This window comes from Asterias amurensis, chromosome 5, assembly GCF_032118995.1.
Source record: "Asterias amurensis chromosome 5, ASM3211899v1".
Classification (NCBI taxonomy): domain Eukaryota; kingdom Metazoa; phylum Echinodermata; class Asteroidea; order Forcipulatida; family Asteriidae; genus Asterias; species Asterias amurensis.
Window position 1 is genome coordinate 20,567,968 of NC_092652.1, and position 27,493 is coordinate 20,595,460.

Genomic DNA, 27,493 nt, shown 5'->3' on the forward strand with positions numbered 1-27,493 from the left:
AGTTACGCGAGGCTGAACTTGCAAAACGCCAATAACGCGCAAGGCTGTGTCAGTGTGATGTATTCAGCTCTCGTTAATTTTAACACATAAAATATGCCTGCCCCACAGGCCTGGATCCGGGTCAAAGGCTGACTCATAAGTTTGTAGAGTGAGTAGAAGAGACTGTTAACCATTCTTCATGATTATTCATGCTTATCAATTTATTTACTAGTCAACCACACACTAATCAATCGATAGTGTGTATTTTCGATAACCATAGTTATTTATTACATTCTTCTTCGACCATTAAAACACTAATTTATGATTCCAAATGGTAAACTTATTTATTTAAATACAAAATACGCTTTAACGATAAAAAAACTTAATGACAAAAGTGTAAACTAACAAATCTATGTTCGGCACACACGCAAGCAACCTGGCCCACTTTCATGCTTATCAATTTATTCACTAGTCAACCACACACTAATCAATCGATAGTGTGTATTTTCGATAACCATAGTTATTTATTACTTTCTTCTTCGACCATTAAAAACAAAAAAAGCTACGCACAAACATTGTTTACTCTCACTAAAAAGATCCTTATTTGTGTTCTCTTAATTAGGCCTACTTAAATTTCATAATTTGGTTTCATCTATCATTGGCAGTTGAAATTCCAAATTGTGAATACAAAATGATGCTGGTCCAAGTTAGGATTAGGATATTATTATCAAGGCGTGAGCTGATCGACCAGTGTGTACGACGCTGTCGAGAAAATTGATATTATAAAAAAAAAAATTCCAGCACGTGCTGACACGCATTTGTGTATGTCATTTTTGGGGAGCTCAGTTCCCTGATCTCTTGGTACCCACCAACCAGAAAAGAAGCATACCCCAAACTTAATACTTCAAAAAAGAACCGATTATTGACCGACAACCATTATGTTATTGACTGACAACCATTATGTTATTGACTGACAACCATTAAGTTATTGACTGACAACCATTATGTTATTGACTGACAACCATTATGTTATTGACTGACAACCATTATATTGCGATAAGATGCATTAGTCTTGACACAGAGTGCAGATACAAAGCCCCATTTAATAAAAACGAAATTGTGGTGTTGCCATGTGACTGAGACGTATTATAAATTTCTCCGCTGTAAAGTATTTTCTAAAATCATTCTTCGGGAGCAGTAAAGATTGATATTTCCCGTTCATGTTTTCATTTTATACACAATGGAACCGGCAAATCAAAAGAATAGAGGTTTCGGTTCCTCCATTTGGCTTCTGTTCCGAAAAGTTCCCTGTTTCTAGTCAAATTGGAACATTGAACTCTGGGCTTTCGAAATGTTGAAGTTAAGAAAATCATCGTGTTCGTAATCATCTCTGGTTTAACTTCATAAACGAAAAAATAGTATGCGCAGTCTCGAGACTCCTTACCCGGAAGAAAATTAATTTTGGTTTGCTCTTAAAATAAATATCTCCGTTGCTTCCCCCTTTCTTTTGAAATTGTACGTTTGATTTTGCCTTTAACAGGAATTAGTATTCACAGTCATCTACAAACCATCCATGTATATTGTTTTGGCTTTTTCTTTAAAAGGGTATACATAATGTACCGTCTTTATACCAACCAATTTCCAAGTAGTTGTATAATCTCTTGGCAATTCACTTCGGTTTCCATAACTGGCAGAGCTAAGTGAAAGTCACGTTCAAGTATTTTCCTACATCTATTTTTTCAAATTTCAAAGCACTGTCTTTGTAAGCACACTATATAGCCTGCACTTTGTTTATAAACACGAGTCGTCCACACTATGTGCAAGAATAACATGCTGCTTGTATATTTGGTACTTTTACATATGTAAAAATTGTCCCCTTTGTTACAGTTCTCGGTTTTAACATAATAACTGGATTTAACGGATATATAAAAGCTCACACGCACGATATTCTAAAAAATGTATATCTGTGGAGACTTTTAATGTTCTCCGGCTCCATAAGGTATGATTTTAAACACATGCAATCGGGGACTTCATCAGTTAAGTTGTCTCTCGTTTTTCTTTGTACCTAAAGTTTTTGGCAACAGCTTTCAAACACATTTCTCAGCTGGATGGGGACTCCTGTGGAGTCTGTTTTCCCTTTTTATCCCCGGTTTGAATGCGTGATACCTACCCAAACAAACATACAAGGGTTTATACTTTTGATTATCCTCATAACAGTCTCCATAAGATAACGACATGTATAACACACACAAACCCTGATTTAGTTCCCCATTAAAGGAACACGTTGCCTTGGATCGGTCGAGTTGGTCTTTGAAAACTTTTAAAACATCTTTCTAACCATATGCATTTTATAACAAACGGTTTCAAACGCTTTTGTTAGACCAACTTGTCCGATCTAGATCAATGATTGTAATATATCCAGTAGAAAATGTTGAAGATGACGAACGTCACGGGGTAGGCCCACCTGGCGTAGCAGTCCAGCCGATGCGCCGTCCAAGTGTGCCGACCACACCGCTTCTGTGGCTTGGTATCCACGCTGCGACTAGACTTTCGAAGATCTTCGGTCTCCATTTGTTCCTTGGTCTGAAGTTCAACATCGTTGTAATCCTTGACTTGAGATGTCTGTTACAAATATTGAAACAAATAATTTTGGTTTTACCCATACCCCAATGTATGTTAGCACTGTATACTCATTACATTCCCGAGTTCTGTGAAAAATCACAAGCATATTAATTACTTGGGTGGGATTCAAACCCATGACCTTTGCAATTCTACAGCAGTATCTTGCCAACTAGACCACCGAGATTGCCCGGTAGCCTGAGGCAGTAAAACCAAAATTCATATTCTTTATCCCCGATGCAAATGTCCATCTATTGAAACGTAATACACTACGGCACGTGTCAAAGGGAACAATTGGCGCGAAGCTACAGGCGACACTTATAACGAGTGGTCAAGAGTCCGGTTAAAATGACGATCTGCTTGAGAAGCTTTAATTTTATAACTCAGGTCCCAATTTCATGGCTTATTTAACGGTCACTCCTCTTGTTTTATGATGTGTGTGGCAAGTGTGACAAATAGATGGTAGAAGTCTCGCACGTAATCGACTTTTCCGAACCATATAATGTTTGGTTTTTACGTATTCGCAATTATGTTCCTTCAAGTATGGTGTAAACGTATTTTTATGCTACCAACACAATATAATATTTTTGGAAAAGTAAAATGTTGCCAGCGATTATATGAAAGAATAGAATAAGTAACAAAATAAAAAACGGACAAGTCCAAGAATATTAGACCTTATGCATTGACGTCATCCAGCCGCCATCTTTGAGGTCAAACGGTGACGAAACAATCGAAACACACATAGATTGGCCAATGAACAACCTCCTTTTGACCTCAAGGCGAGGGCGCCGTACTGAAATGACGTCATGTACATAAGGTCTATTGCCTTGACCTTACGCAAAAACATTCACTCGCTTCCACATTTAAAAAGGATTGTGGCTCTCTGAATTACACGCAAAGCTTGACAAGGACTTCCAGCATTCATTAAGGTCTCAAGCAAGAGCCGTCCATATAATAATATAATATAACATAGGTATTTATATAGCGCATTTAACAAAGATCAAAGCGCTGAACAGTGAATAAAACAAGAACAAAGCGAGAAAGGAGAGTGGAAAAACAGAACAACAAAAAGGATTAATGACGAGGCTGATTGAAGAAGTAGGTTTTGAGTTTTGTTTTGAAGATGGCAGTTGAAGATGATTCCCTGAATGTTTGGGTAATTTGTTCCATTCCTGTGGCCCAGCCAGAGAAAAAGACTTGGAGCCGGCAGATCGAGAAGGCCTTTGCTCACAGAGGAGGGTCTCTGCGGGTCTCTGAATTTTGTTGAAGTCACGGTGTACTTTTGGTTTTTATTCTACAATTTAATTACCATAACAACTTGCCAAGTAATGAGCACTGGTGAAGAGCTGTTGCTATCATTGTGAGAAATTTTAACTCCCGAAATTTGTGTCGGAGAAAGGCTTTATCTATTGATAACTTTCTCAAACATCTGAAAGCACAATAAACCAAGGTTGTTTTGTCGTTTATTGTTTTTGTTGCAACATTGACGACCATGAGCCCAACTTGTCTCAGGTTTGTTATTTGCATGAATTGGGATACACAGAGGGAGAATACCTGTCTTTGACCATAAAACGTGTACCCGCCTTCAACACCCGTTAAACTTAGACACTCATTTCACAACCAAATTATACAGCAGAGTAGCTTCACAGAAAAACAGGTGCACACTCAGGTGCATACAATACATAAACTACCGTACCTGCTTGACCAGTAGGTAGTTGGCCATTCCATACTCGAGTAGAGAGAAGAAAACGAACAGTAGACAGACTGCAAGCCATACGTCAATCGCCTGTAAAAAGTAAAATCATGTGGAGTTGATTTAAATTAATAATAATATTTATTCAGGCAAAGCAATCACAAGTGCATGTACAAAATATTAAAACATATAAAAAAAATTGAAAAAAAGCGTTAAACAACACTGGAATGCCAATGAGAGCATACAACATCTTTTTTTGTTTACTGTGGTTACCAAAAGGCGTGGTCTCCCAAAACATAGAAAAGCAATGATAAGGAAAGACGCGGGCATAGAAATTCAAATAGGAGCGTGGTGGGTCTTGGTATCCCACTCTATTAAGAGTGACTCATTGATATCCCAAAGCAATGTTAAAGGAACACGTTGCCTTGGATCGGTCGAGTTGGTCTTTGAAAAGCGTTTGTTATAATATGCATATGGGTAGAAAGATGCTGTAAAAGTAGAATACAATGATCCACACAAACATGCCTCGAAATTGCACGGTTTTCCTTTTCCCTCGTCGACTAACACGGTCGGCCATTTATGGGAGTCAAATTTTTTACTCCCATGAATGGCCGACCGTGTTTGTTCGCACAGTAAAAGGAAAACCACGCAATTTCGAGGCAAACTTGTGTGGATCATTGTATTCTACTTTTAAATCATCTTTCTAACCATATGCATTTTATAACAAACGGTTACAAACGCTTTTTTGTAGACCAACTCGTCCGATCCAAGGCAACGTGTTCCTTTAACAACAAAGTAACCTCTACAAACTTCCGGGTCACAGCTCATGAGTCCCGTTTGATCGAACCCTTTTTGGATTTACTGCGGCCCGAATCTGACTTGTGTTAAAATGACCCAGAAATGAGTCAAGTTGGTGCAGAATCCGAGCTGAAATCCCAACTTTTAATCAGTTTCTGTGTCAGTCTGACACGGAAAAGTGTCAGAATTTCAGCGACCCGGAATCCAGGTGTTGTCAAAGAAGACACCGAAGAGAGAATCAAAATGAACGTCAATTATGGTACTATAATTATATACCATTAACGTTATTGTTATGGCAGAAATAAGTGTTTCTTTTGGGGTGTTAGTACAGGATTGTTAAAGCTGTCCAACAGTGATGTTTTATGTGATCGACCGTACACATAAAATAACAATCCTGTCGAAAATTGGGCTTAATAATCTGTTGCGTTTGTCAGGAGTGAGAAACAATGCACAACTTTGTAACAACAGAAATATCTGAAATCAGCTGTTGCGTTTATTTAAAGGTCAGATACAGCTTTTTAACACCCCGGTTTTCTTTGCAATGTGTGATAAAAATAGACTGACCTTAGCATACGTCACAACGGGTAGCGTCTCCTGTATGCCTGCCGTCATCGTGGTGACAGTCAGCACCGTAGTTATCCCAAGAGCAACGCGAGCGGGCGCTGCTTTGGCGTCAATCCAGAATGACAGCCAGGCTATGGAGACCAGCAGAACGGTAGGGATGTAGACGGTCAGGAGGTATGATTCCATTTGACGCTGGAAGAAGAAATGGCATCGCGGGGAACTGTAGTTACCTTTTGTCGAATATGAAAAAAAAGTGAGAACTGCGTTAACGGTAAAATGTTAGAGAAGGAAAGTTTCATTACAGAATGAACACGGAGACATCCCTTTGTAGCCAACAACACAAATTGCTACCTAATTAAAGTAATGAAGACGGAACAAAGATGAAAATCTGTTTAAATGGTATGAAAAAGGAAAGCTCTAAACAGAAATTAACTGTTTGATATCCTTATTGTGGCCGGCAGCACAAAAAACACAAAAAAGTGAACATGCGTAAACGGATAAACCTTGGAAAAGGAAAGCTCTATGCAGAAATTAACACAATGACACCCCGACTGTGTAGCCGGCAGCAACATTTCATTTCTACTACATTCTGTATTAAAAAAAGCAAACATGTACCCTGTCTGAGATTCAGCATGTTCAATGTGTGAATACTTGTCGCCAAAGCAATATTGCTATCAGCGTTCTGGGGTCATTGAAGGGAAAACCACAGCAAGCCTCCAGAGTTAAAGTGTATGTTTAAACTTGTTTTTATTTATAGTAATCGACATCTATGGACTTTAAGAACAGAAAATAGCCTCAAGAACATTAAGAAATGATACATACATTGCGTTTTCTAATTAAGCTCGCAAGGTTAAAGCCATTGGACCCTTTCGGTACAGAAAAAAAAAAAAGTTCACAGATTTTCAAATAATTTACAGGGTTTACAGAAGGTAATGGTGAAAGACCTCTCTTGAAATATTAGTCCATGAAATGCTTTACTTTTTGATAAAACGGTAAAACAATATAAATTCTCGTTAGCGAGAATTACGGATTTGTTATAAACACATGTCATGACACTGCGAAACGCGCGAAAACAGGAGTGGGGTTTCCCGTTATTTTCTCCCGACTCCGATGTCCGATTGAGCCTAAATTTCCACAGGATTGTTATTTTATATATAAGTTGTGATACACGAAGTGTGGGACTTGGACAATACTTATTACCGAAAGTGTACAATGGCTTTAAAGGAGAAGAACAAAATTGGTGCCTTATTCCTTATTCAAGAATAAAAGCATAGCTTGAGCATCACGTAATTAGCCATTAGAGGTTTCACTTTGATTTCTGGTTAATACCCAATAGTGGATAACGGAATAATGAAATAGGAAACAGGTCACTCTTACCCAGCAGGTATGCCAAGTCTACGTTCTCATATGTCCAATTAGTCAAGGAGAATTTGGAGATAGTGAGTCCTTTTTCGATTTCAACGGATTGCTCGTCCAGGAATAAAATCACGTCCGCCGTACTGTAAGCGTCTAGATTGGAAGAAAAGATATATTGAAACAAACTTCACTATATTAAACAACACTCCCGATTAGAATTGACTCGGTTCCGGGTCCCGTGGGTTCTGACTCTTTTTGGGGTCAGTTTGAGCAAGAGCATGTGTCAAAATTACCCAGAAATGGGTCAGACTGACGCAGATTCCGAGCTAAAATCTCATCTTGTAACGAGTTTCCGGGGTAGGAAATTTGGCTGGAGGCCTCGATATTTTCTCGTGGCTCCGATTGACGAAAACAGGCTTGTTATTTCATTACGTGCTGGTTACATCTGGGCCCAACTTCACGGCTCTGCTTACCGTAAGCACAGAATCGACGCTTGCGGAAGCAGGGAATTCTGTGCTTACGGCAAGCGTATTTCACGGGTAGCGGGGAATTTTGGCTTCAGCGCGTGCGTACTTCAAGTTACTATAGGCATTCTACGCTTACAAGGCTAGCGCTGAAAATCGGCGCCTGCACGTAAGCGGGGATTTGCGATCGTAAGCGCAGAATTCGGCGGTAAGCAGAGCCATGAAATTGGGCCCAGTTGTGTATATACTGACCTTCGACAATTACAAAATCTTGCCCAAGTGGAGGGGCATATTGCCTTAAAATCACTCAACAACTTGCTTTCCTTAAAGGAATATTTTTTTAAATTCTTACCAAAACAACTATACAAAGCTGGTCATCAAGATAAAACTTATAGATAAACTCACAGCTGCTCATGATGATGGTGCACTTTTGTGAATCCATCGGGAACTGCTGCAGTTGCATGTTGCATGCAAGAGTTGCACTAACTCTGAAAAAACAAAATGGCTTCTCTCATCAACTCAAATCTCAACAGATGATACATTTTGAAGTGATCAATAAACCATTCTAATTGATAGCACATTATAATCACCGTGATAGGGGAAATAATTGCACAAAGTAAACATACATGTTTTCAGATGGGTTTTGAATGATTCTGTCGTTTCAGACAGTTTAACAGCCTCTGGAAAACTATTCCGTAAACTGATCTGCTGCATATCGGAAAGAGCAGGAACCATACGACTTGGGTGTTGTTAAACATGGGGGGGGGATTTATGTGACGCAGGTTTCTATGCCGTTTTAGTTTACTCCTGAACCAAACTTCCCAATGACATTCTGCACGATTCTGCCGCGCGTGCCAAATATACGCGCACGCATGACCGAGTTTGTCAGACCACAATCATTGCTGTGAATGGTCAAATGGGTGAACGCGCACAGTTTGATTGACAGGCCGGATCGGTTCATTGGTAGTGCATGTGTAAAAGAACCCAGCACACTTTGTCTTGGATGAAGGGTTAAACCGAGTGTTTCTTGTTCACGTAGCAAGCACCCTTGATTACAGGGTTAATTCGCCAGGCTTGCGAGCTACATTGATTTTTTATCACTTTTAAATTGAGGCATCTTTTCATTATCAGGAGCGTAGAAAAACAATGACCGGGGATGAGTAATGTTTTACATTAAAGACAGTGGACACTTTTGGTAATTGTCAAAGACCAGTCTTCTCACTTTGCGTATATAAACAAAAAATTATGCATAAAATAACAAACCTGTGAAAATTTGGGTTCAATTGATCGTCGAAGTTGTGAGATATGAATGAAATAAAAAACACACGAAGTTGTGTGCTTTCAGATGCTTGATTTCGGAACCTAAAGTTCTAAACTTGAGGTCTCGAATTCAAATTTGTGCAAAATTACTTCACTTCAGAGGGAGCCGTTTCTCACAATGTTTTATCATGGAGCAATGTTTATACTCTCAAGCTCTCCCCATTACTCGTTAACAAGTGAGGTTTTATGATAATAATTATTTTGAGTAATTACCAATAGTGTCCACTGCCTTTAAGCAGAGAGGCTGTACAAAAAATAGATGCATAACACATTGAGGCAGTAAACACTGTCATATTTACTTGTGACATTTACGTTATCATATTGGCATGCAACACATTAGTTGAGATTCCCCGAAGTTACCTTGCACTGTACGTAATGCTACCATCTGACTGAACTCGAAGCAGCCTATTAGGCTGGGTCACCGAGTGCACCGATGCTTTTTTCTCGAACAAGAAGAAGACGTCTGGGACCCACAAATTGTCTATGGCATCGCCCTTGAAGACTATCCCCTCATTCGCGTGAAAGCTTAGTCGGGTATCCTGCCAGAACATCCGCAAGTACATGGTCACGGAGAAATCCTGTCGATCAATCAGATGGCAATGGCTTTGAATTAATTGGGGTCCCAGTAATACAATTTCAATATCCAGGCCTCGACAGATGCAGCCTCTGATTCAAAGGGATGGTATAGACCTTTTTTAAGGGAGAGTATATAGAGACCTTTCGTGTAGCTCAGGCAACCGTTTATCGACAGCAGAGAAAGGAAAGGGAACGACAAAGACAGCATACAGCATGTGACATCTGCCTGAGAGTATGTGGCTCACGGATCAGACTTTTGAGTCATTGACGGGGCCACCTTAAGCACCAGCTACCCGAACCCTAATAACTTTGTTTACATGTGTGGAGAACATCTTCCTCGACATCGAGGGATTGCCCACAATAATTTGTATCAATGTAACACAACTAATTACAAATAATTTTTGATTTTTCTTTTGGAAACAAAGCAACCAATCATGGGAGATGTTTTATTTAATTGAAAGTTTGCAAACATGAAATTGGTCAGTGAAATTGGTCAGAACATCTGTTAACACGAATGTGTTGATCAACAATGGGAAGATACTTTTGGTAATTATTGTTCCAGACATTAATTAACAACAAAATTTACGTAGTATAAACAGCACCGGTAAATTGTTGATATAGTATAAAACATTGATAAAAACGGCATCCTTTAAAGTTGCGTAGGTTTGGAGAAATAGTTGTATCAAACAAATAAATAAATTTGAGAAAGGCTTTAGGTGTGAAGCCCCCTTTTTAAGGCATCTGAAAGCACACCAGTGCAATAATTTGTTTTGTTTAGCTTTCATTATTTTGTAGCATCTCTGTGACCAAATTAACTGAGCCCAACTTTCACAGTTTTTTAAATATTTATAATATAAGGTTTTGGTTACCTCTTTCACAATAACCAAAAGTATATACCCTGCCTTTAACGATGTTCGATGACTTTCAAATTATCGAATGAATACGGCATCTAGGTTGTTAGATAGAACCTTTCGGGTGAATTAAAATGAGTAAAAAGAAATCATAATGACATTTTGACTTAATATATTGTATCAATCTGAGATAGAAGAGGCGCTCATCTTTCAGGACATGTATTTTAATTTTTGGATTCACCACACAATTCCACAGTTTAATAATGGAACAATCAATCAATACAATTGGTTTGCACATGATTTACAAGTTAGGGTTATTTTTCAAGTTACAAACTAAGAAATAAATGAATACAAATGGAGCATGAAAAGCGAGTGTTAGTAATTGAATTCCATTTGGTTTTTTTCATCAATAGCGCAGACAGGTACAAATTGTCACTGCTCATGTATTTTTATGAGCCCTTTTATTGATTGCATTGTTTGTCACCCGTCAGATAGACATGTCTACCTATAGACAATTTTGTGACCCTTTCGGCTCTTCTTGAGCGGGTTTCATTCATTTTGCTGAGACTTCCCGTCTCGTAGTTTAGTCAAAAAAAAAAAAAAAATAACCTCAGAAATAAAGAATCATTGAAGTTGAGAATCACATAAAACCAGTCTCCAGCTGAGCCTGATCCAGAAAAGGGTTATATGATCCAGAATCTTGGTCGCTTCTGCCCAATAGTTTTAGAGTCTATTTCAACCAAGCCTATGTGCTTTACTGCACAATTTCTTTTTTCAGTGTCTCGTTCAGCATTTATACTTGCACGTTTTCTTGTATCCCATTAGTCTACGAAAACAAAACAAACTCGCGGACCCTAATTGATCTGAATTTATTGAGTTGCTTTCTCCGTCTATCCTCTGCACCTCGTCTGTGACCATGGCCACACAATTCAAGCCCCACATCACCTTCAGAATGTTTTAAGTGGTCTATTATAAGTCGATGGTGTACGTCCTTGTTTCATAAAGGTAATCCCTTCAAGGGAAGATTACTCATTCGCGTTTTGCAACCGCCTTACATTGGCTCAAAATCTTTGACATTCTATTGTTATATCACGTCCGTCAAGTCATCAGTATCTAAAATGTGTTAAAAACTTTCTATCGGACCAGTTTCTCCGAAGGCTTAATTTACTTGTAGTTGTGTAGACTGGTCCCCGTCTTTTTATCTGCAAGAATAAAGACAGACTTGCTCTCCAGAATCAGTGACTTCTTTGGATACATTGATGTCATTGGATAAACGTGAAGTTACGTAAGCTTAACATATCTGTGTTCTGATTGGTCTGAGGTGATGTGGGTGCAGCTGACATAATTTCGGTCGTCTGCATGCAGTTTCCGTGTGGTTATGTACACGGCTGGCACGTATAAGTAGGATTTAACTGCGTATCTCCATGTCAAATGAATATATAGGTGAACGGTGATTATGGGTGGGGATTGACCTATGGCTAAAATTCATTCTCTGGCGGTATTCTGGAGGCTGGAAGTGTGGCATCATATGTATTAGGCTATAGTTGGTTGGCATGAATGGCAAGTGGGTTTAAAGCGCTTGCCTCTCACCAATATGGCCCTGGTTCGATACCCAGCTAAGGCCTTGTGAGTAGAGTATAAGTAATTATGCGTTGGTTCTTTTCTCTCCTAAGTGACCAGTTTTTGTTTTTTCTCAAGGCCGATCCGGTTTCCTCCTCCCGGAACATTGTTTACCTGTGGCAGTATTCCATTGTTATAATATGGATCAATGTAACTGATTCTGTCAAAGGTGCCCTTGTACACCCACGGCTCGAACACGTTTATTGTAGCCGCGTCCTTTTCAGCTTCTCAGCAGTATAGTGTAAGGACGGTTAGCTTTCCCAATGATTTATTTTGTCTTTTTGAAGTGTTTGTTAAAATGTTGGATTTAATATCAGGAGAAAAACCTTTTCATTTTAATCTGTAAGCTCGTTGTTAACCACGTTTAGCGTACCGATTCCCCAGAGAAAGAAGCCCTTCTAAATGGCAAGGTCTCGGAATATTAAAGCCAATAATGTCTACAAACTCCCAGTTGCTGTTGATTTCAATTTTCTTTTCAAATGAAAGCTATAAAATGAGGTTAACTTTAATCTCTCTTACTACTGTACAAATCTAACAGGGTCACTTCGGATATAAATAGACCTATAGGAATATAAGTGAAACCCTGAAACTATTATCTTTGAGCTAAAGGTAGACGGTTTTTATTTGGTTACTGTTTATGGTTTTAGCTGTACAAAACATATACAGAGAGGTGTAGAAATAAGCAAGTAAGAGGAAACACTACCCGATGAAATAAAAGTATGGCTTCTCTACCTTTTCCAGCTTAACATCATATTAAGGCTACGGCTGTTGCTAAGGGTGTTGCTAAGGGCGTCCTATATCTCAACGCATGATGACGCGGAAATCTAGCCGTAGCCGTAGCTGTAGCCGCTAATTCGGACACGGCCTTACTCAACGCTCCAAAGGAAAATATTATACGACCAGCCCACCCCGGATTGACGCCTCCTCTAATACCGTTCCTCAAAGCCACGAAACAACCATTTTTATACATTAAGGGCCTCTGAAGTAAGAAAGAGGTAATTTCTCATTAAAGAAAAGACTTCAACTGAAGCCTTTTATATGCATCTGAAAGCACACAAACAAAATGCAACTGTGGTGTTTTTACTTTCATTGTTCTTTTGCAAGTATTGAAGACCAATTTAGAGAAAGCTTTCACCTTTTTTGTTTGGTTATGCATAATGTTTTGATACATATTAAGAGAAAACTGGTCTTTGGCAACTACCAAAAGTTTCCAGTACATTTAAGCCCTTGCGTCTATAAGACATTAAATGCTTGCAGCGGTACAACAATTGAATAAAATACAAGGCAAGTCAAGGCAACTCACTCTGCAGCTATATTTTATTTGAGTCAATATTTCATGTAAATAATTTTTCTCTCGTACCGAGTCCTCCGGCCGAAACAAAAGCTGCCTCGCAACACGTGTGCCTAACAATAAAGGCAAGTCGATAATGTAGCCTTTTAAACCTTTTTTTTTTAATTGATTATTTTATTATTACATGCCGCTGGAGAGGTGAGCGGTAATTCTATAATGCATTGAACAGATTATAACATGCGTGACCCTGGGCGATACCTGCTGCAACGTTATCGAGCCAATTATGCGTTGGGCTGGACATCAGTTTGAAAAGCAATTAAGCCTATCGTTTTTTTTTTTTTTTTTTTTTGTTTTTTTTTTGTGTTTGTATGTTTGTTTTTGCCTCCACGCGCTTCCCGCCAGTTTTTTTCTTTATCTGTCTGTTATATAATAGGCAATATAGTTCTAATTGTGGAAATGTTTTGTGGAAATAAATGTAAATTTAATTGAATTGAATGTTTTGGTTTGATGGGGGTGTTTGCTTGTTTTGTTGCTTGTTTGGTTGGTTGCCTTATTTTCATCTGCACAGCAAGCTTGAAAATACATTAAAGAACAAAACATTGTAGTTGCAGATTGATTAATATACAAATTGAGGTAAAATCCAGAGGAGATGTAACCCTCCTGTAGAGGAGTACCAAGACTGCATTTTGGTTCTTTGAATTGAAACTATAATAATTACACATGAACCTACTTTTTGTGTCTTCAATTTATTTAAAAGCAGAATCTCAAAACGTGCAGTCTAAAAAGTACAATAGAAAATACTCCCACCAAAGACCATTAAAGGCAGTGATGGACACTAATGGTAATTACTCAAAATAATTATTAGAAAAAAAACCTGGCTTTGAAACGAGTAGTATGGGGAGCTGTTGAAAAAATAAAACATTGTGAGAAACGGCTCCCTTTGAAGTCACGTAGTTTTCGAGAAAGAAGTCATTTTCCACTCAAGTTTTGAAAGCACATAACTTCGTGTGACAACAATGGTGTTTTTTCTTTCATTATTATCTCGCCACTTCAAAGACCAATTGAGCTCAAATTTTCACATCAGGTTTGTTATTTTATGCATATGTTGAGATACTCCAAGTAAGAAGACTGGTCTTTGACAATAAGTACCAATTGTGTCCAGTGGCTTTAAGACACAACAGTGATGAATGATTGGTTGTGAGTCATGTACGTTTTGTTACCGGATTGTCACCTAACGGTTCAAGCTTATTCATAGCTCCATTATTTATCAACGAGAGCAATGTATTCTGATCCTGCATAATTGTTGCAGTTCTCCTCCAATTATTATCCAGCTGTTTCATCTAGTCAAACTTGACAATAGAATACACCTTATGTTTGGATTATAAATCCTGACGAGACTCTGATAATTATAGTCTATACATCTCCGTGGTATAGGATTCCTCTCTATTTGACCTCAGGCCACGTGGGGTTTAAGTTGACATTTGACGGGTTGAATATTTCATTACAGTGCTATGCAGCTACATCCATAGCTGATAGCACATTGCACATTGTAACCTTCTAAGTAGACGCAGCAATGTATGTTAAAACTCTTCTTTAAGAGTTTGTAAAAATTGTATTTTAGTTTTTTCCCTTTGTTTGATTTGTTAAACCAATTGATCAATAGAGTCTCCATGCACTAATTACTGTATTGTAATGTCTTTGTCCGTTTCTTGTTCTTGTTGTTGTTGTTGTTGTGAAGTGTTGTCCAGTCTTCTACCTAGGGAAAGTTACAAAGGTTATGCTTCATCCACCTTGTTTTCTACATGTTGACATCATGAAGATTCGTTTATACAGTCAAAATGTGCAGTCAATTTAACAGTCAAGTAACAGTAATCTATAATAAAAACGGTCGTGGGTTCGAATCCTGCCTGAGATTTTGTACACAGAACTCGGGAAAGTACTGAGTGTACAGTGCTTACACACATCTGTGTAAATTGGTAAAACCAAAATGATTATACTTTATCCCCGATGCAAATTTAACTATACTGTAAACATGTTATATTGATTCTGCTGCAAAGTACTTACATTTGTCCTCAAACACATTGAATTTACTGTCATGAAAGATTATAGTCTTCGTGTACGTTATAAACGATAAGTTACCGTTTAACTACACGATAAGATAAAGTTGTTTTGTTTTATTCACGTGGTGGCAATACGCTTCGGTATAAAAAGAACCAATGTTTGTGATTTTGTTTCGTGCAAAGCAGTCTTTCAGACGGATTTACCTTTTCGACCACTGGACAGAGAAAGTAAGCCTTTGAAGAAAAAAAAATCCTTCAAATAGAAATTGTTCATACTATAATCAAATCTCACCAACCTTTATATCTTGCCCTTAATGTGAACTGTTCCAACAGCGAGAACATTAATCAATCAATTAAACTATGACCACGGGGTATAATATTCGTCACAGGGTATTGACATCTCAATCGTGTGGTGCCGCAAGGGTCTTTTTTTTAGCCCAGCTCCACTTCGTTAATCCGTTGACATTTAATGGAATAGTATTTTATGTCAAGACGGCGTCATTTCTTGTTTGATATGTAAAAAGGAATGCACTTACCTCCTTCACTTTCTTAATTGATACTAATAGATTCTTAATGATATTTGTTTTCTGTCGTGTCGTGAATAATATTATGTCCAAAGACCTTTCAATGTCTCTGAGAAAATCTTAATGAGACATAATGTTTGAGGGTTTTTCCTTAAAGACAGTGGACACTACTGGTAATTGTCACATACCAGTCTTCTCACTTGGTGTATCTCAACATATGCATAAAATAACGAACCTGTGAAAATTTGAGCTCAATCGGTCATCGAGGTTGCGAGATAATAATGAAAGAAAAAACCCTTGTCACACGAAGTTGTGTGCGTTTAGATGGTTGATTTCGAGACCTCAAGTTCTAAATCTGAGGTCTCGAAGTCAAATTCGTGGAAAATTTCTCGGAAAATGTGTCACTTCAGAGGGAGCCGTTACTCACAATGTTTTATACCACCAACCTCTCCCCATTACTCGTCACCAAGTAAGGTTTTATGCTAATAATTATTTTGAGAAATTACCAATAGTGTCACTGCCTTTAAGAGTTGGTCAGCAAGTCCGGGGGATGCAGGGGTTAAATAAAATGAATGATGATAGTAAGTGAATGTGTGAAATAAGATTGCCGATGACTAGAGCAAGCTAGTCGTAACGTTAAGAACCACTTAAGACCTGACTCCGCGGTAGTGCAATTTATATTTATCACTATAAAAGCTAATTAATTGGTAGTCCCGGTCGATTTTTTACCTTCCGCCCTGGCAGTAGTTAAAAAAGCAGGACGGTCCTTTTTAGGACTGAGAAGTCTCCCGAATTCCGAAACTGTACTCTGTGCTAGTATAGAAAGACAGTACATGTATACAGAACAAAATCTACCTGACACAATGGGTGTTGTCACATAGATACCGACCGGAGAATCAAAGTTAACATGATAGGATGTTAAAAAAAAATATCAAAGTTTTTAAAGAAATATTTAGTGTTAATTATTTTAACGTCCCATGGTGTAAATTTGTATTGTTTTTGTGGCATCTAGAACACCCACGGTGTTAATTTAACACCCCGTTTTGGCAGTGCATCCAATACAAAACGGTGTTGAATGAAAAAAAGTGAATGACTTTGAAGTATTACCATTGTCGATTCTCTCACACTTTCCATGCTTTCTACGTAGATACCAATTCTGACATTCACAGGGGCACCTGGATGGGAGAGAAATTAATAGTAATTTTTGATTTTTGTTTATTATAGCTTTGTAAACCCTTAAACTGCATTGTACACTATTGGTATAACTCAAAATGATGCTATTAAAGTAGCATAAAAACTGACTTGGTAACGAGCAATGGAGAGCTGTTAATATGAAAGATACTGTTAGAAACGGCTCCCTCTGAAGTAACGTAGTTTTTGAAAACGAGGCATTGCCCCACTCAAATATTAAAAGACGACCCTCAAGCCTTTTTAGACACCTAAATACCCAACATTATGCTCCACAAGAGTGTTTGTAGTTTAATTATTCTCTTGCAACTTCGATGACCAATTGGTTAAAAATCTTCACAGATACCCCAAGTGAGACTACTGGTCTTTGCCAGAGGTGTTCAGTGCATGCCTTTAACTTCCTAGTATTGTGAGGACCATAAATCCTTCGCCACTCTAACACAAATGGGTAACATACTCTAAAATCAAACCTGGAATTTTATGGGGATCCTTGCCTCTATTGCCATGGACTTGACTTGGTGCCCCCATATATAATTTTCAAGACTTTCCAAATGGAAGTGCCCTTTACAGGTCTTGTCCCTCAAACATGACCTTTCGGGCCTGCAGGGCCGCCGTGACCTCAGTAATATTTCCAGGCCTGCAACAACCATATGAGCTATTGGACTCTAGTTGCAAGGCATGGTCCCATGAAAAGATAGCTCTATACGACTCTCCCCTGCGATGTTTTTTTTTCAGTAGTATAAAAATGAAAGGCCTCTGTAAGATGTTTAACGTGTTCCTCGAGCTGCGCTTGTTAAAATACCGAAGCATCGAACTTCAATCACCTTTAAACCCCACCTGGTCCTAAACTTGAACCCTCTGGTGAAGGACACACATCAAGCTACTATAATTGATCACTAATGTAGTCTTCTGTGGCATCAGTTCATGGGTGTTAAAACTGATGAGTAATGCGCTTCGATGTACCATGTTTAATTAAGAACTAAACACAGTTCAATGAATGTAGATTATGCCTATGATTAATATTTCATACCTGAGTTGTCTGGGCGCAACCTGACGTCATAACCGTCAAGTATGTTATCCAAGATGGCGGACGTGTTCATCCCTTCCACTCCGTGCCTGCAGGCGAAGATTGGGTTGAAATTAAAGACAGTGGACACTATTAGTAATTGTCAAAGACCAGTCTTCTCACTTACTGTATCTCAACATATGCATACGAATTACTTCTTTCTCGAAAACTACTTTACTTCAGAGGGAGCTGTTTCTCACAATGTTTTATACTATCGACAGCTCTCTATTACTCGTTATCAAGTGAGGTTTTATGGTAAAATTATTTTGAGTTATTACCAATAGTTTCCGATGCCATTGAAATCAATGTAGAAAGGAAAAATAATTCGTAGAGCCTACTTGGAATACTTATGCTGAGAACGGTACAATAGTCGGTCAGATCATATTTTGTGGGATTAGAACTGATTTTTTCCCCATAACAACATTACTTCGAAGGCAAGTGATTCTTAAAATGCTTATACCAAGTAGATGTATTGCCATTAATTTTAAGAGTGACTGTCAAATGCCATGTCCCCTTTAAGACACATATAATATAGCTATATGACTGCATTCATTCTACGTCATAACCATGATATAATTGACGTTACTTATTACTCGTACCAAGTCATAACTATGAAATATTTGTCAATAATATTATGACTAGTAATAATTAAAGGCATATGAGATGCAAGTCAAAATGTGGCTTTCTGTTTTCTTTCTCTCTATAAATCTCTCTCAATGTCCATGTGACGCTTCCGTCATCAGAGACATTTAAACATTTTGTTCGCGGTCTTTTTTTTCTGTCTTTTGAACAGCTAGTTTGATCGACAGCGCGGATGCAATGTTTCGCTGGAATTATCGCTGTCATTGATTAAGTTATACTTGTTCCTTTCTAATGGGATCATTGATGGTGTTTTTCTTTAATTTCAACACAGCAGTTGTTGAATTACAATTACCCACATAACATTCTGTTTATATGCAAAGCTATTTTTACAGTGTCTACTCCAGTTTCGCGTTACTCATAGGTCAGCATTCCAATTTAAATGTGATCAGGATGACAACCTTTGCAAACACGATGTTAAAGGAACTGTAGCCTATATGTTTTTTTTTAACCGTTTGATTGTTTTAATTCTGTATAAATGTTGTTGTTTTTGAGACATCGCGCGAATAATTATGTCCACGCAGGAGGAATAATTCCTATGCGTTACTAGACTTGACTCAAGTCCAAAACCCGTGCCAATCTCTTAAAACTATTGCTTTGTGAAGCTCTGCAGCTGCATTCCCCAACCTGTTACATTCTCGGGACCACACAATAGCTATCATTTTGACGGCACCCAAATGTAGCCCGAGCCCTAAATGTAGCCTGACCTAAATGTAGCCCCAACAGGCGGGTATGCTTAGGGACCTCCCGCGTGAGAAAGGGACTTGAATCAAGTCTAATGCGTTACGGGCAAAAAAATATGACAAGCGTTTCGGTAACGCTTCTCAGATTCAAATTTGGGCGCATACAAACTATAGTCTATTTACATAACCACGAAACCTCAAAGTGAGATGTTTGTCAAAATGGGGGTAAAGGTTATTATTCAAAGTCATGTGAAGTTATGTGAAAAAAAGGTAACATGGCAGTTGCACAAAATATCACCCCATCCTGACTCCCATGAACACACCACTGATTCTACCAGGGAAAGTCATAATGCTACATGAAACAAATGCAATTCCTGTTCACTCATGCATAACAATAGTTTAATAGACCATAAAATTCACTCAGCAAACCCAAACTGATTGCAATATTGATCATGAATTTATCATATCACCCTCAATTTTGTAAGCTCACAAATTGGAAGGCTTGTTCCTGCGCAGCCTAGTTTTCATACCCTTCACAAAAGTGAGCAGCGCGCATGAATTAAACGCTACTGTAGGCCTCCATCCTAATACAAGGGTTTTATTGACATTCATTTTAAGTATGATTACCAAATGTATAACAAATACCTTCGCTTTAAAGGCACTGGACACTATTGGTAATTACTGAAAATAATTGTTAATATAAACATCTACTTGGTAACGAGCAATGGGGAGCTTTTGATAGTATAAAACGTTGTGAGAAACGGTTCCCTCTAAAGTAACATAGTAATTTCTCACTGAAATATTAAACGACTTCAGGCCTGAGGCCTTTTATTGTGAATCTGAAAGCACTATGATTTTTTGCAACATGTTTTTTTTTTCTTTCATTATTCTCTTACAATTTTGATGACCATTTGAGTCAAAATTTTCACGGATTTGTAATGTTTCGCATACCTTTTGTGTCTGACGTTTACCAAACGCACACTGTAAAAGAAAGTCCGTAAGATTAATGGTGCTGTACCTGGCCGCTAGGGTGCCAGGTAAAGTGCAGTAAATTACACAGTGTGGAAGTTTTGCAAACTACCCCTTTAAGGCACAATTTTCGAAACTTCCACAGTAAAGGTTACGGTGATTTAACAGGCACCCTAGCTGCCAGGTAAAGGACCGTAAATTTTACGGGATTTTAAATTTTTTTTTACAGTGTATACTTTCCCTTTAATGAAGGAAAATACCCAGCATTTCTCATGTAATGGATGGGATAGGATTTAACAACTGCGTCCAGGGAAATCATTCGGGATGGTATAATCTCAATCTCGCCTGTCGAGTTCCATCAGTCGCCACACACCTACCGCCCAACAGTAGAGGAATCCATGCCGTGAAAAATCAACATGGGACTGTCTTTGAATCGTGGAGCCATCACCTAAACTATATTTCACAATCTCTACAGAGACCATGTAACGGTGGGTGCTCCTAGCGGAATTACTCGAGTGTGATTGAATGATTCGGGAAAACCTTGTATAGTAACGAAATTTAACATTTATAACGTTATCGCAACGTTGATTTATTATTAACTAAACAACAACAGATAATGTAATTTCGTAACGAGTAGGGCTTACCGACAATGGAATATAAATTTAATTTTTTGATATTGTCATGATCTCCCGTCATCACGTCATTGGTATTAAACACAGTCTTGTCGCTATAGACATTGCTGCTCTTAAAGACACTGGACACTTTCGGTCATTGTCATAGACCAGTCTTGTCACTTGTTGTATCTCAACATATGCACAAAATAACAAACCTGTAAAATATTGAACTCAATTGGTCTTCGAAGTTGCGAGATAATGATGGAAGAAAAACACCCTTGTCACACGAAAAAGTGTGCTTTCGGATGCTTGAATTAGATACCTCAATATCTAATTCTGAGGTATCGAGGTCAAATTAAAATATTTCAGTGAGAAATAACTTGTTTTCTCGAAAACGACGTTATTTCAGATGGAACCGTTTCTCGCAATGTTTTATACCATCAACATCTTCCCATTGATCGCTAACGAGTAAGTTTTTATGCAAACAATTATTTTGAGCAATTACCAATAGTATCCAGTGCTTTTAACGGATTGCCAAAATCTGTATACCAAACCCTACCAACTCCAAAAACGTACGCAACCAATTTAACAATATAACCAAATGACTTGACCGTGGACCCAATGGATTCAGGGAGACAAATTTAATTAAAATTGATCGAGTGAAACCACGTAAGCTCCTAATGTTACATTTTAAACATTAGAGCCATTTACATTGCAACTTAGTTATAAAAGTAAACGGTTAATACACATTTTCAGCATATGGTTGAATGTCTGTTGTACACTTTCTTTGATAATGTTCTACATTGATTGTTATGTATCTGCGACAAGACTAACTGTTAAAGGTACCATCTAGTTATGTTTCCCGTAGCATTTCAAATTTGTACATGTATTGACTTACGGATATAAATTAAGTAACTCTCCAAGTGAAAACGTAAGCCCAGCCCGTCATCAGAGAGCTGAGATAACTTTGGTTCCGCTGAAGCAGATTTGCCAACCCAAATGTTTATGGCAATATTAATGTTTATATAATTTAGAAAATATAATTAGCTGTTGCAAACTGCCTACTAATCAAAAGTTCGTAGTTGTGATCTGTAAGGTCTTAATTTGGTTTTAATTAGGTTGATCTGTTAATGTTATATATTCTAAATTCAAAATGTTGACCGCAAGTCAAATGAACATGAACTGTCACCCATCAGTGACTGTTAGAAAGGTATTCTGGGGCTGGTTATCTTATTCTGGTACTTACGTTGGGCTTCGGTACCTGTTGTGATTAAGCAGCTTTATGAAATGCCATTATAACCATGACAGCACAGCCCCTTTAAAAGGGAACTAAAAACCAACTTAATGTTTAAATTTACATAGGCACTAGTACTTGTGAGATTAATGTTTAAAATGTTATAATTAACTTGAAAAATAAAATGAGTTTTAGAGTCAACTTGTCTTTTGTAATTGTCATCCAAGTCGACCAAGGCACTTAGAAATTACAAGCGAAACACTTTATAAAGTACAGCAGGCATAAATATGTAGACAACTTTTCCTTATGATACTTGATAATTAAATTAACTCAAGCATTCTTAATTAGAATAATATCATCGGGAATAAAGGCAATGATTAGTTCAACACCCTCGTGCTTTAAGCACTTGACCAAGTCCTGCGTGATAGGGTTGACCGTTTTCACACTTGAATCGCTGACCGTGGCAAACTCCTGTGGAGTAGCCACTTCATGGGGAAATGAAATTACAGGGGTTTTAATCCACGGGTACCACCTACCCCAAGCTGTTCCATCCCCTTTAAAGGCAGTGGACACTATTGGTAATTGTCAAAGACTAGCCTTCAAAGTTGGTATATCTCAACATATGCATATAATAACGAACCTGTGAAAATTTGAGCTCAATCGGTCATCAAACTTGCGAGATAATAATGAAAGAAAAAAACACCCTTGTCACACAAAGTTGTGTGCGTTTAGATGGTTGATTTCGAGACCTAAAGTTCTAAATCTGAGGTCTCGAAATCAAATTCGTGGAAAGTTACTTCTTTCTCAAAAACTATGGCACTTCAGAGGGAGCCGTTTCTCACAGTGTTGTATACTATCAACCGCTCCCCATTGCACGTTACCAAGTAAGGTTTTATGCCAATAATTTTTTTGAGTAATTACCAGTAGTGTCCACTGCCTTTAACGTGTGAGTTTTCTATGTGGTTTGAAGCATTGCATAGTGAGGTATATCAATTAATGGTTTGTGATAACACAAGTGTTTCTATCTACTTGCCTGGTAGATTATGTTATTTTGAGAACTTTTCTTGCAATTTGCATGAGTATATCTACTTGCCAGGTAGATAATGCTATTTTGAGAGCTTGTCTTGCTTTATATTCTACATCCGCTGAGTAGTATACGTTGTCTCCAATCCAGTCAACTGAATTGAAACAGTCCCCTCATCCTTAATGTTCGTATGCTTGAATAGCGGCGAGGGTTAGTGGGCGGCCTTTTGTAAATTGTAAATGAATTTCTCTCTCTCTCTTGGAAGTGATCTTCATGGTTTGTTTTCCTGTGATAGTCATCTTGTTTTCACAGCGGTTGGCTTGCACTCCGTGGCAAGTGCTGCGAGCGGCGGATTTTATTTGCAAAGTTTTATCTGTAATTACGTATAATGGCCTTGATAGGATCATAGTATAATGTCTGTTTTTGTCTTTTGTGTCCGTTGTCTGTCTTGTCATGTATGACATTCCCAATGTAAGCAAATGCTACCGGGGCTTGCCTCCGTTTCACTAAACATTGCGCAAAAAAAAAACCTACGTGGTCAAAATTAGTATTATTTTTTTGAATGATACCCTTGCCGAAGTCAACTTATTTTACCACACTGTAAAAACATTGTTTATGTATGATAAAACTCAATAAAAACAATAATTTTACAGTCCCTGTAAGTTGCCCCATTACACATGGCCAATAAAGCCATACTAAACATCACTATTTACACTGTCTACTACGATCACCATGATCTTTACATTAGGTGTCACAACGTGCTCTAATCATTGGCTTGAATGCGCCAGATGTGACCGTTAAAATTAATTACAGACCCATTGTTTACAATACATAACCTTGATATCATATGTTTTAACGGTTACACACGACACCTCCGGCGAGTGTTATTGTAGTAACTGCATCAGCGCAATCCAAACATACAAATCAAGCAAACTATATATATATTTTTTTGATTAGCGTTGATCATTAACAGTACTGAACATCTGTCTGTAGATAAAGTTAAAGGCGTCGAACACCTTTGGTAATTGTCAAAAAATAGTATTCTCACTTATGCGTAACAAGCAACAAATAATTATGTAAAAAACTTGGACCCAATTGGTCATCGAAGTCGCAAGGGAATAATGAAGGAAAAAACACCCCTGTTGTACAAATTTGTGTGCTTTCTATTGCTTTAAAAAATAAGAGACTTCAGGCCGGAATCTTTTTGATAACTGAGTAAAGAAAAAGTTTTTTCTTATAGGGAGCCGTTTCACACAATGTGTTGTACCATCAACAGCTCTCCATTGCGCGTTACCAAGTTTTTATGCTAACAATTATTTTGAGTGATTAAAAATAGTGTCCAGTGTCTTTAACATACATTGATTCTTTGCACTATACCAATAATTTTATGAATGGTCGGTTTAAAGGCAGTTGACACTATTGGTAATTACTCGAAATAATTATTAGCATAAAACCTTACTTGGTAACGAGTAATGGGGAGCTGTTGATAGTAGAAAACATTGTGAGAAACGGCTCCCTCTGAAGTAACGTTGATTTCGAGAATGAAGTAATTTTCCACGAGTTTGATTTCGAGACCTCAGATTTAGAATATGAGGTCTCGAAATCAAGCATCTGAAAGCACACAACTTCGTGCGACAAGGGTGTTTTGTTTCTTCAATGAATATCTCGCAACTTCGACGACCGATTGAGCTCAAATTTTCACAGGTTTGTTATTGTGTGCATATGTTGAGATACACCAACTGTAAAGACTAGTCTTTGATAATTACCAATAGTGCCCAGTGTCTTTATGTTCTACAATTAACCGACCAGTTCTACCAAACAAATGATTTCAAACTCACCACATCACCAGTAAGCAGCACAAAAGTACCTTTGTAGTCTGGAAAAGCCCGTACATATTGTTTTCCTTAACAAAGTAGTCTACCTGGAGAAGAGTTGAATAACAAATTCATGAAATCAAAATGTGTGCATCCTGAAATCAAACATTGCAAAAAATCAAAACACTGCAATTTTCGTAAATCTAAAGTAATTTTTTTTACATATACATATAATTTTGTTGAAAAAAAAAGCCTCGTTTGAATCAGATATATAAAATACACTTACCTTCAATCAATTACAATAACTTTTCATAAGTAACACAGTAATAGATGATGTTAAGGTACAAGGGAAATTACCAATTAAATTTGGCGATTTCCTCATTTTCCAAAAGAAAAAAGTCCTTAGATGAGTGGTAAAAAATACAAGTCTCTTCCCTCACGTTAAAAATGGTTTCAATTCTCATTGTGATCAAAAACCTTCCGGGCAGAAAATTGACAGACCCATTTTTTCTCAGAATGATGTCGTCGAATGTTTGTGACATTGACGAATTTTGCACTTAAAGGCAGTGAACACTATCGGTAATTACTCAAAAGATTTGTTAGCATTAAACCTTACCTGGTAACGAGTAATTGGGAGAGGTTGATGTTATAAAACATTGTGAGAAACGGCTCCCTCTGAAGTGAAGTAGTTTTCGAAAAAGAAGTAATTTTTTACAAATTTGATTTCGAGACCTCAAAGTTAAAAATTGAGGTCTCGAAATCAACCATCTAAACGCACACCCGTGTGACAGTGTTTTTTCTTTCATTATTATCTTGCAACTTCGACGACCAATTGAGCTCAAATTTTCACAGGTTTGTTATTTAATGCATATGTTGAGATCCACCAAGTGCGAATCTTTGACAATTACCAGTGCCCAGTGTCTTAAAGGGGGTATCACATACAAAGGCAGTGTTGCTGTTCCCCCTCATCATGTCACCTGTATCTACCATAAAGTCCCTATAGTCTTTGGAAAATGAGAACCATCAAAAATTTAATTTAGAAATTTCCCACCCCTCTTCACAATCTATAAACCACTTTCGATTTTTTGGCCCACAGGACCCGGGAAAATATTGAGTATACGGTGTTTTGCACATAACACGTGTGACGAACAAGTAATGAGTGGTTTTTAGTTTAAGTTAAGTTTGCCTCGGGGATAAAGAATATTCTTTGTTTTACACCGATGTGTGTTTTAAAAGCACTATATGTGAACAAATTCTTACATCGGGTGGGTTTATAGTTCTAACTATTTGGTTGTAACTTGTTTCTATTATATTCCCGCTAACTAAATGCCTCTAGCCAGTTATTACGTTTGTGATATTTTTTCACATAACTCGGGAAAGTACTAAGTAAATTGTGCTTACTTACATCGGTATATATTGGGTGAAACCAAAACTAGTAGTTTCCTCGCATGTTAGAAGAAGAAAATTAAGAATACAAAAATATAGTACATGTTGTTGACAACTTGATTTTGGTAAAGTCAAAACCGTCAATACATATATTCCCTTAAGGCATGGTTTCTTGCTCGGTACGCATGATTTCTTGCTCGATGGTAAAATCTACGCGAATCTTCCCCGAAGTGATTGGCACACGATGATTTTCAGCTGTCTGTTCACACTCCAGCACACAGGCCCAAACTCGGCCGGGGTCAAATAAAAACGAAGAAATAAATAACATGAAGCCCAGATACAAATAAACAATACCATTAGGTTTTCGACTTTAACCGAACACATAAATAAACGAATTAATAAAATATTACCACTAAAATATTGTTTAAACACATACATACAAACAAACAATCAACAACACACTGTTCTCTGACGAAGACACAATTCAAGATATTAAAAGGCTACACACGTACGATTGAGATATCAACATACCTGAATGCACGATCAGCAGTAACCACTGTACAAATTAATAACACACGCGCTGCTGGCGTTTCATTGATGTACTATGTGAAACGAAATCAAGTGAAACTCACGCTAATAAATGCATGCCTGACAACGTCATCGGGTGAATTGTGTCCATAGAGTATCACGTAAAATTGTTTAGTTCCGTGTTGCGCGCGGCCCAACATTGATTATTTTGAACTCTATATAAAACCATGGATAATACCAATCGTACTATTTGTAAAGGTTTGTTTTTCTCTTTCTCTCAGTTTAATTAAATGTATACATACATTGATTTATGGAGCTGGTAACATAACTGCAGACAGTGTTCATGTTTTGTTCGATGAACCACATCCTGAAATAACAAGCCAGGGCCCAATTTCATAGAGCTGCTTTAAGGGCAGAAATGTTAGTTGTACATTTTGTGCTAAGCAATAATGAGCAGGTCACCAGTCACAAATGTCCCATGTGACATGGTTTAGCTTGGCTGGTATTCCTTATTCGGGTAATCAACCTTTTTAGTGTTTATCTACTATTGTGCTTATTAAGCAGCTTTATGAAACTGGGCCCTGGGAAAAGGTGGGCTCAATCTGTTGTTTGAGTCAGGAAAAAATAGTTAGA

At 37.8% G+C, this 27,493-nt stretch overlaps 1 protein-coding gene across 1 annotated transcript; it reads right to left on the reverse strand.

Annotated features, from left to right (window-relative positions):
• Positions 1 to 108: 108 nt before the first annotated feature.
• On the reverse strand, positions 109 to 26,927 carry LOC139937409 (glycine receptor subunit alpha-2-like). Its single transcript, XM_071932543.1, has 10 exons — positions 26,864 to 26,927; positions 24,971 to 25,053; positions 17,934 to 18,019; positions 16,823 to 16,890; positions 9,154 to 9,371; positions 7,879 to 7,961; positions 7,031 to 7,162; positions 5,654 to 5,883; positions 4,295 to 4,384; positions 109 to 2,601 (listed from the first exon to the last, which is right to left on the reverse strand). The coding sequence occupies exons 2-10, from the start codon at positions 25,024 to 25,026 to the stop codon at positions 2,380 to 2,382; spliced, it is 1,185 nt and encodes a 394-aa protein (XP_071788644.1). The 5' UTR covers positions 25,027 to 25,053; positions 26,864 to 26,927; the 3' UTR covers positions 109 to 2,379.
• Between the last annotated feature and the right edge of the window lie 566 nt (positions 26,928 to 27,493).

Bases quoted from the DNA above. Each gene is read 5' to 3' on its own strand.
- LOC139937409 (XM_071932543.1), bottom strand. From the start codon at position 25,026: ATGTACGGGCTTTTCCAGACTACAAAGGTACTTTTGTGCTGCTTACTG. The intron at 5,884-7,030 runs GTAAGAGTGACC...ATTCGACAAAAG, and splicing joins AGACTTGGCATACCTGCTGG to GTAACTACAGTTCCCCGCGA. The intron at 2,602-4,294 runs GTACGGTAGTTT...TATTTGTAACAG, and splicing joins ACTACCTACTGGTCAAGCAG to ACATCTCAAGTCAAGGATTA.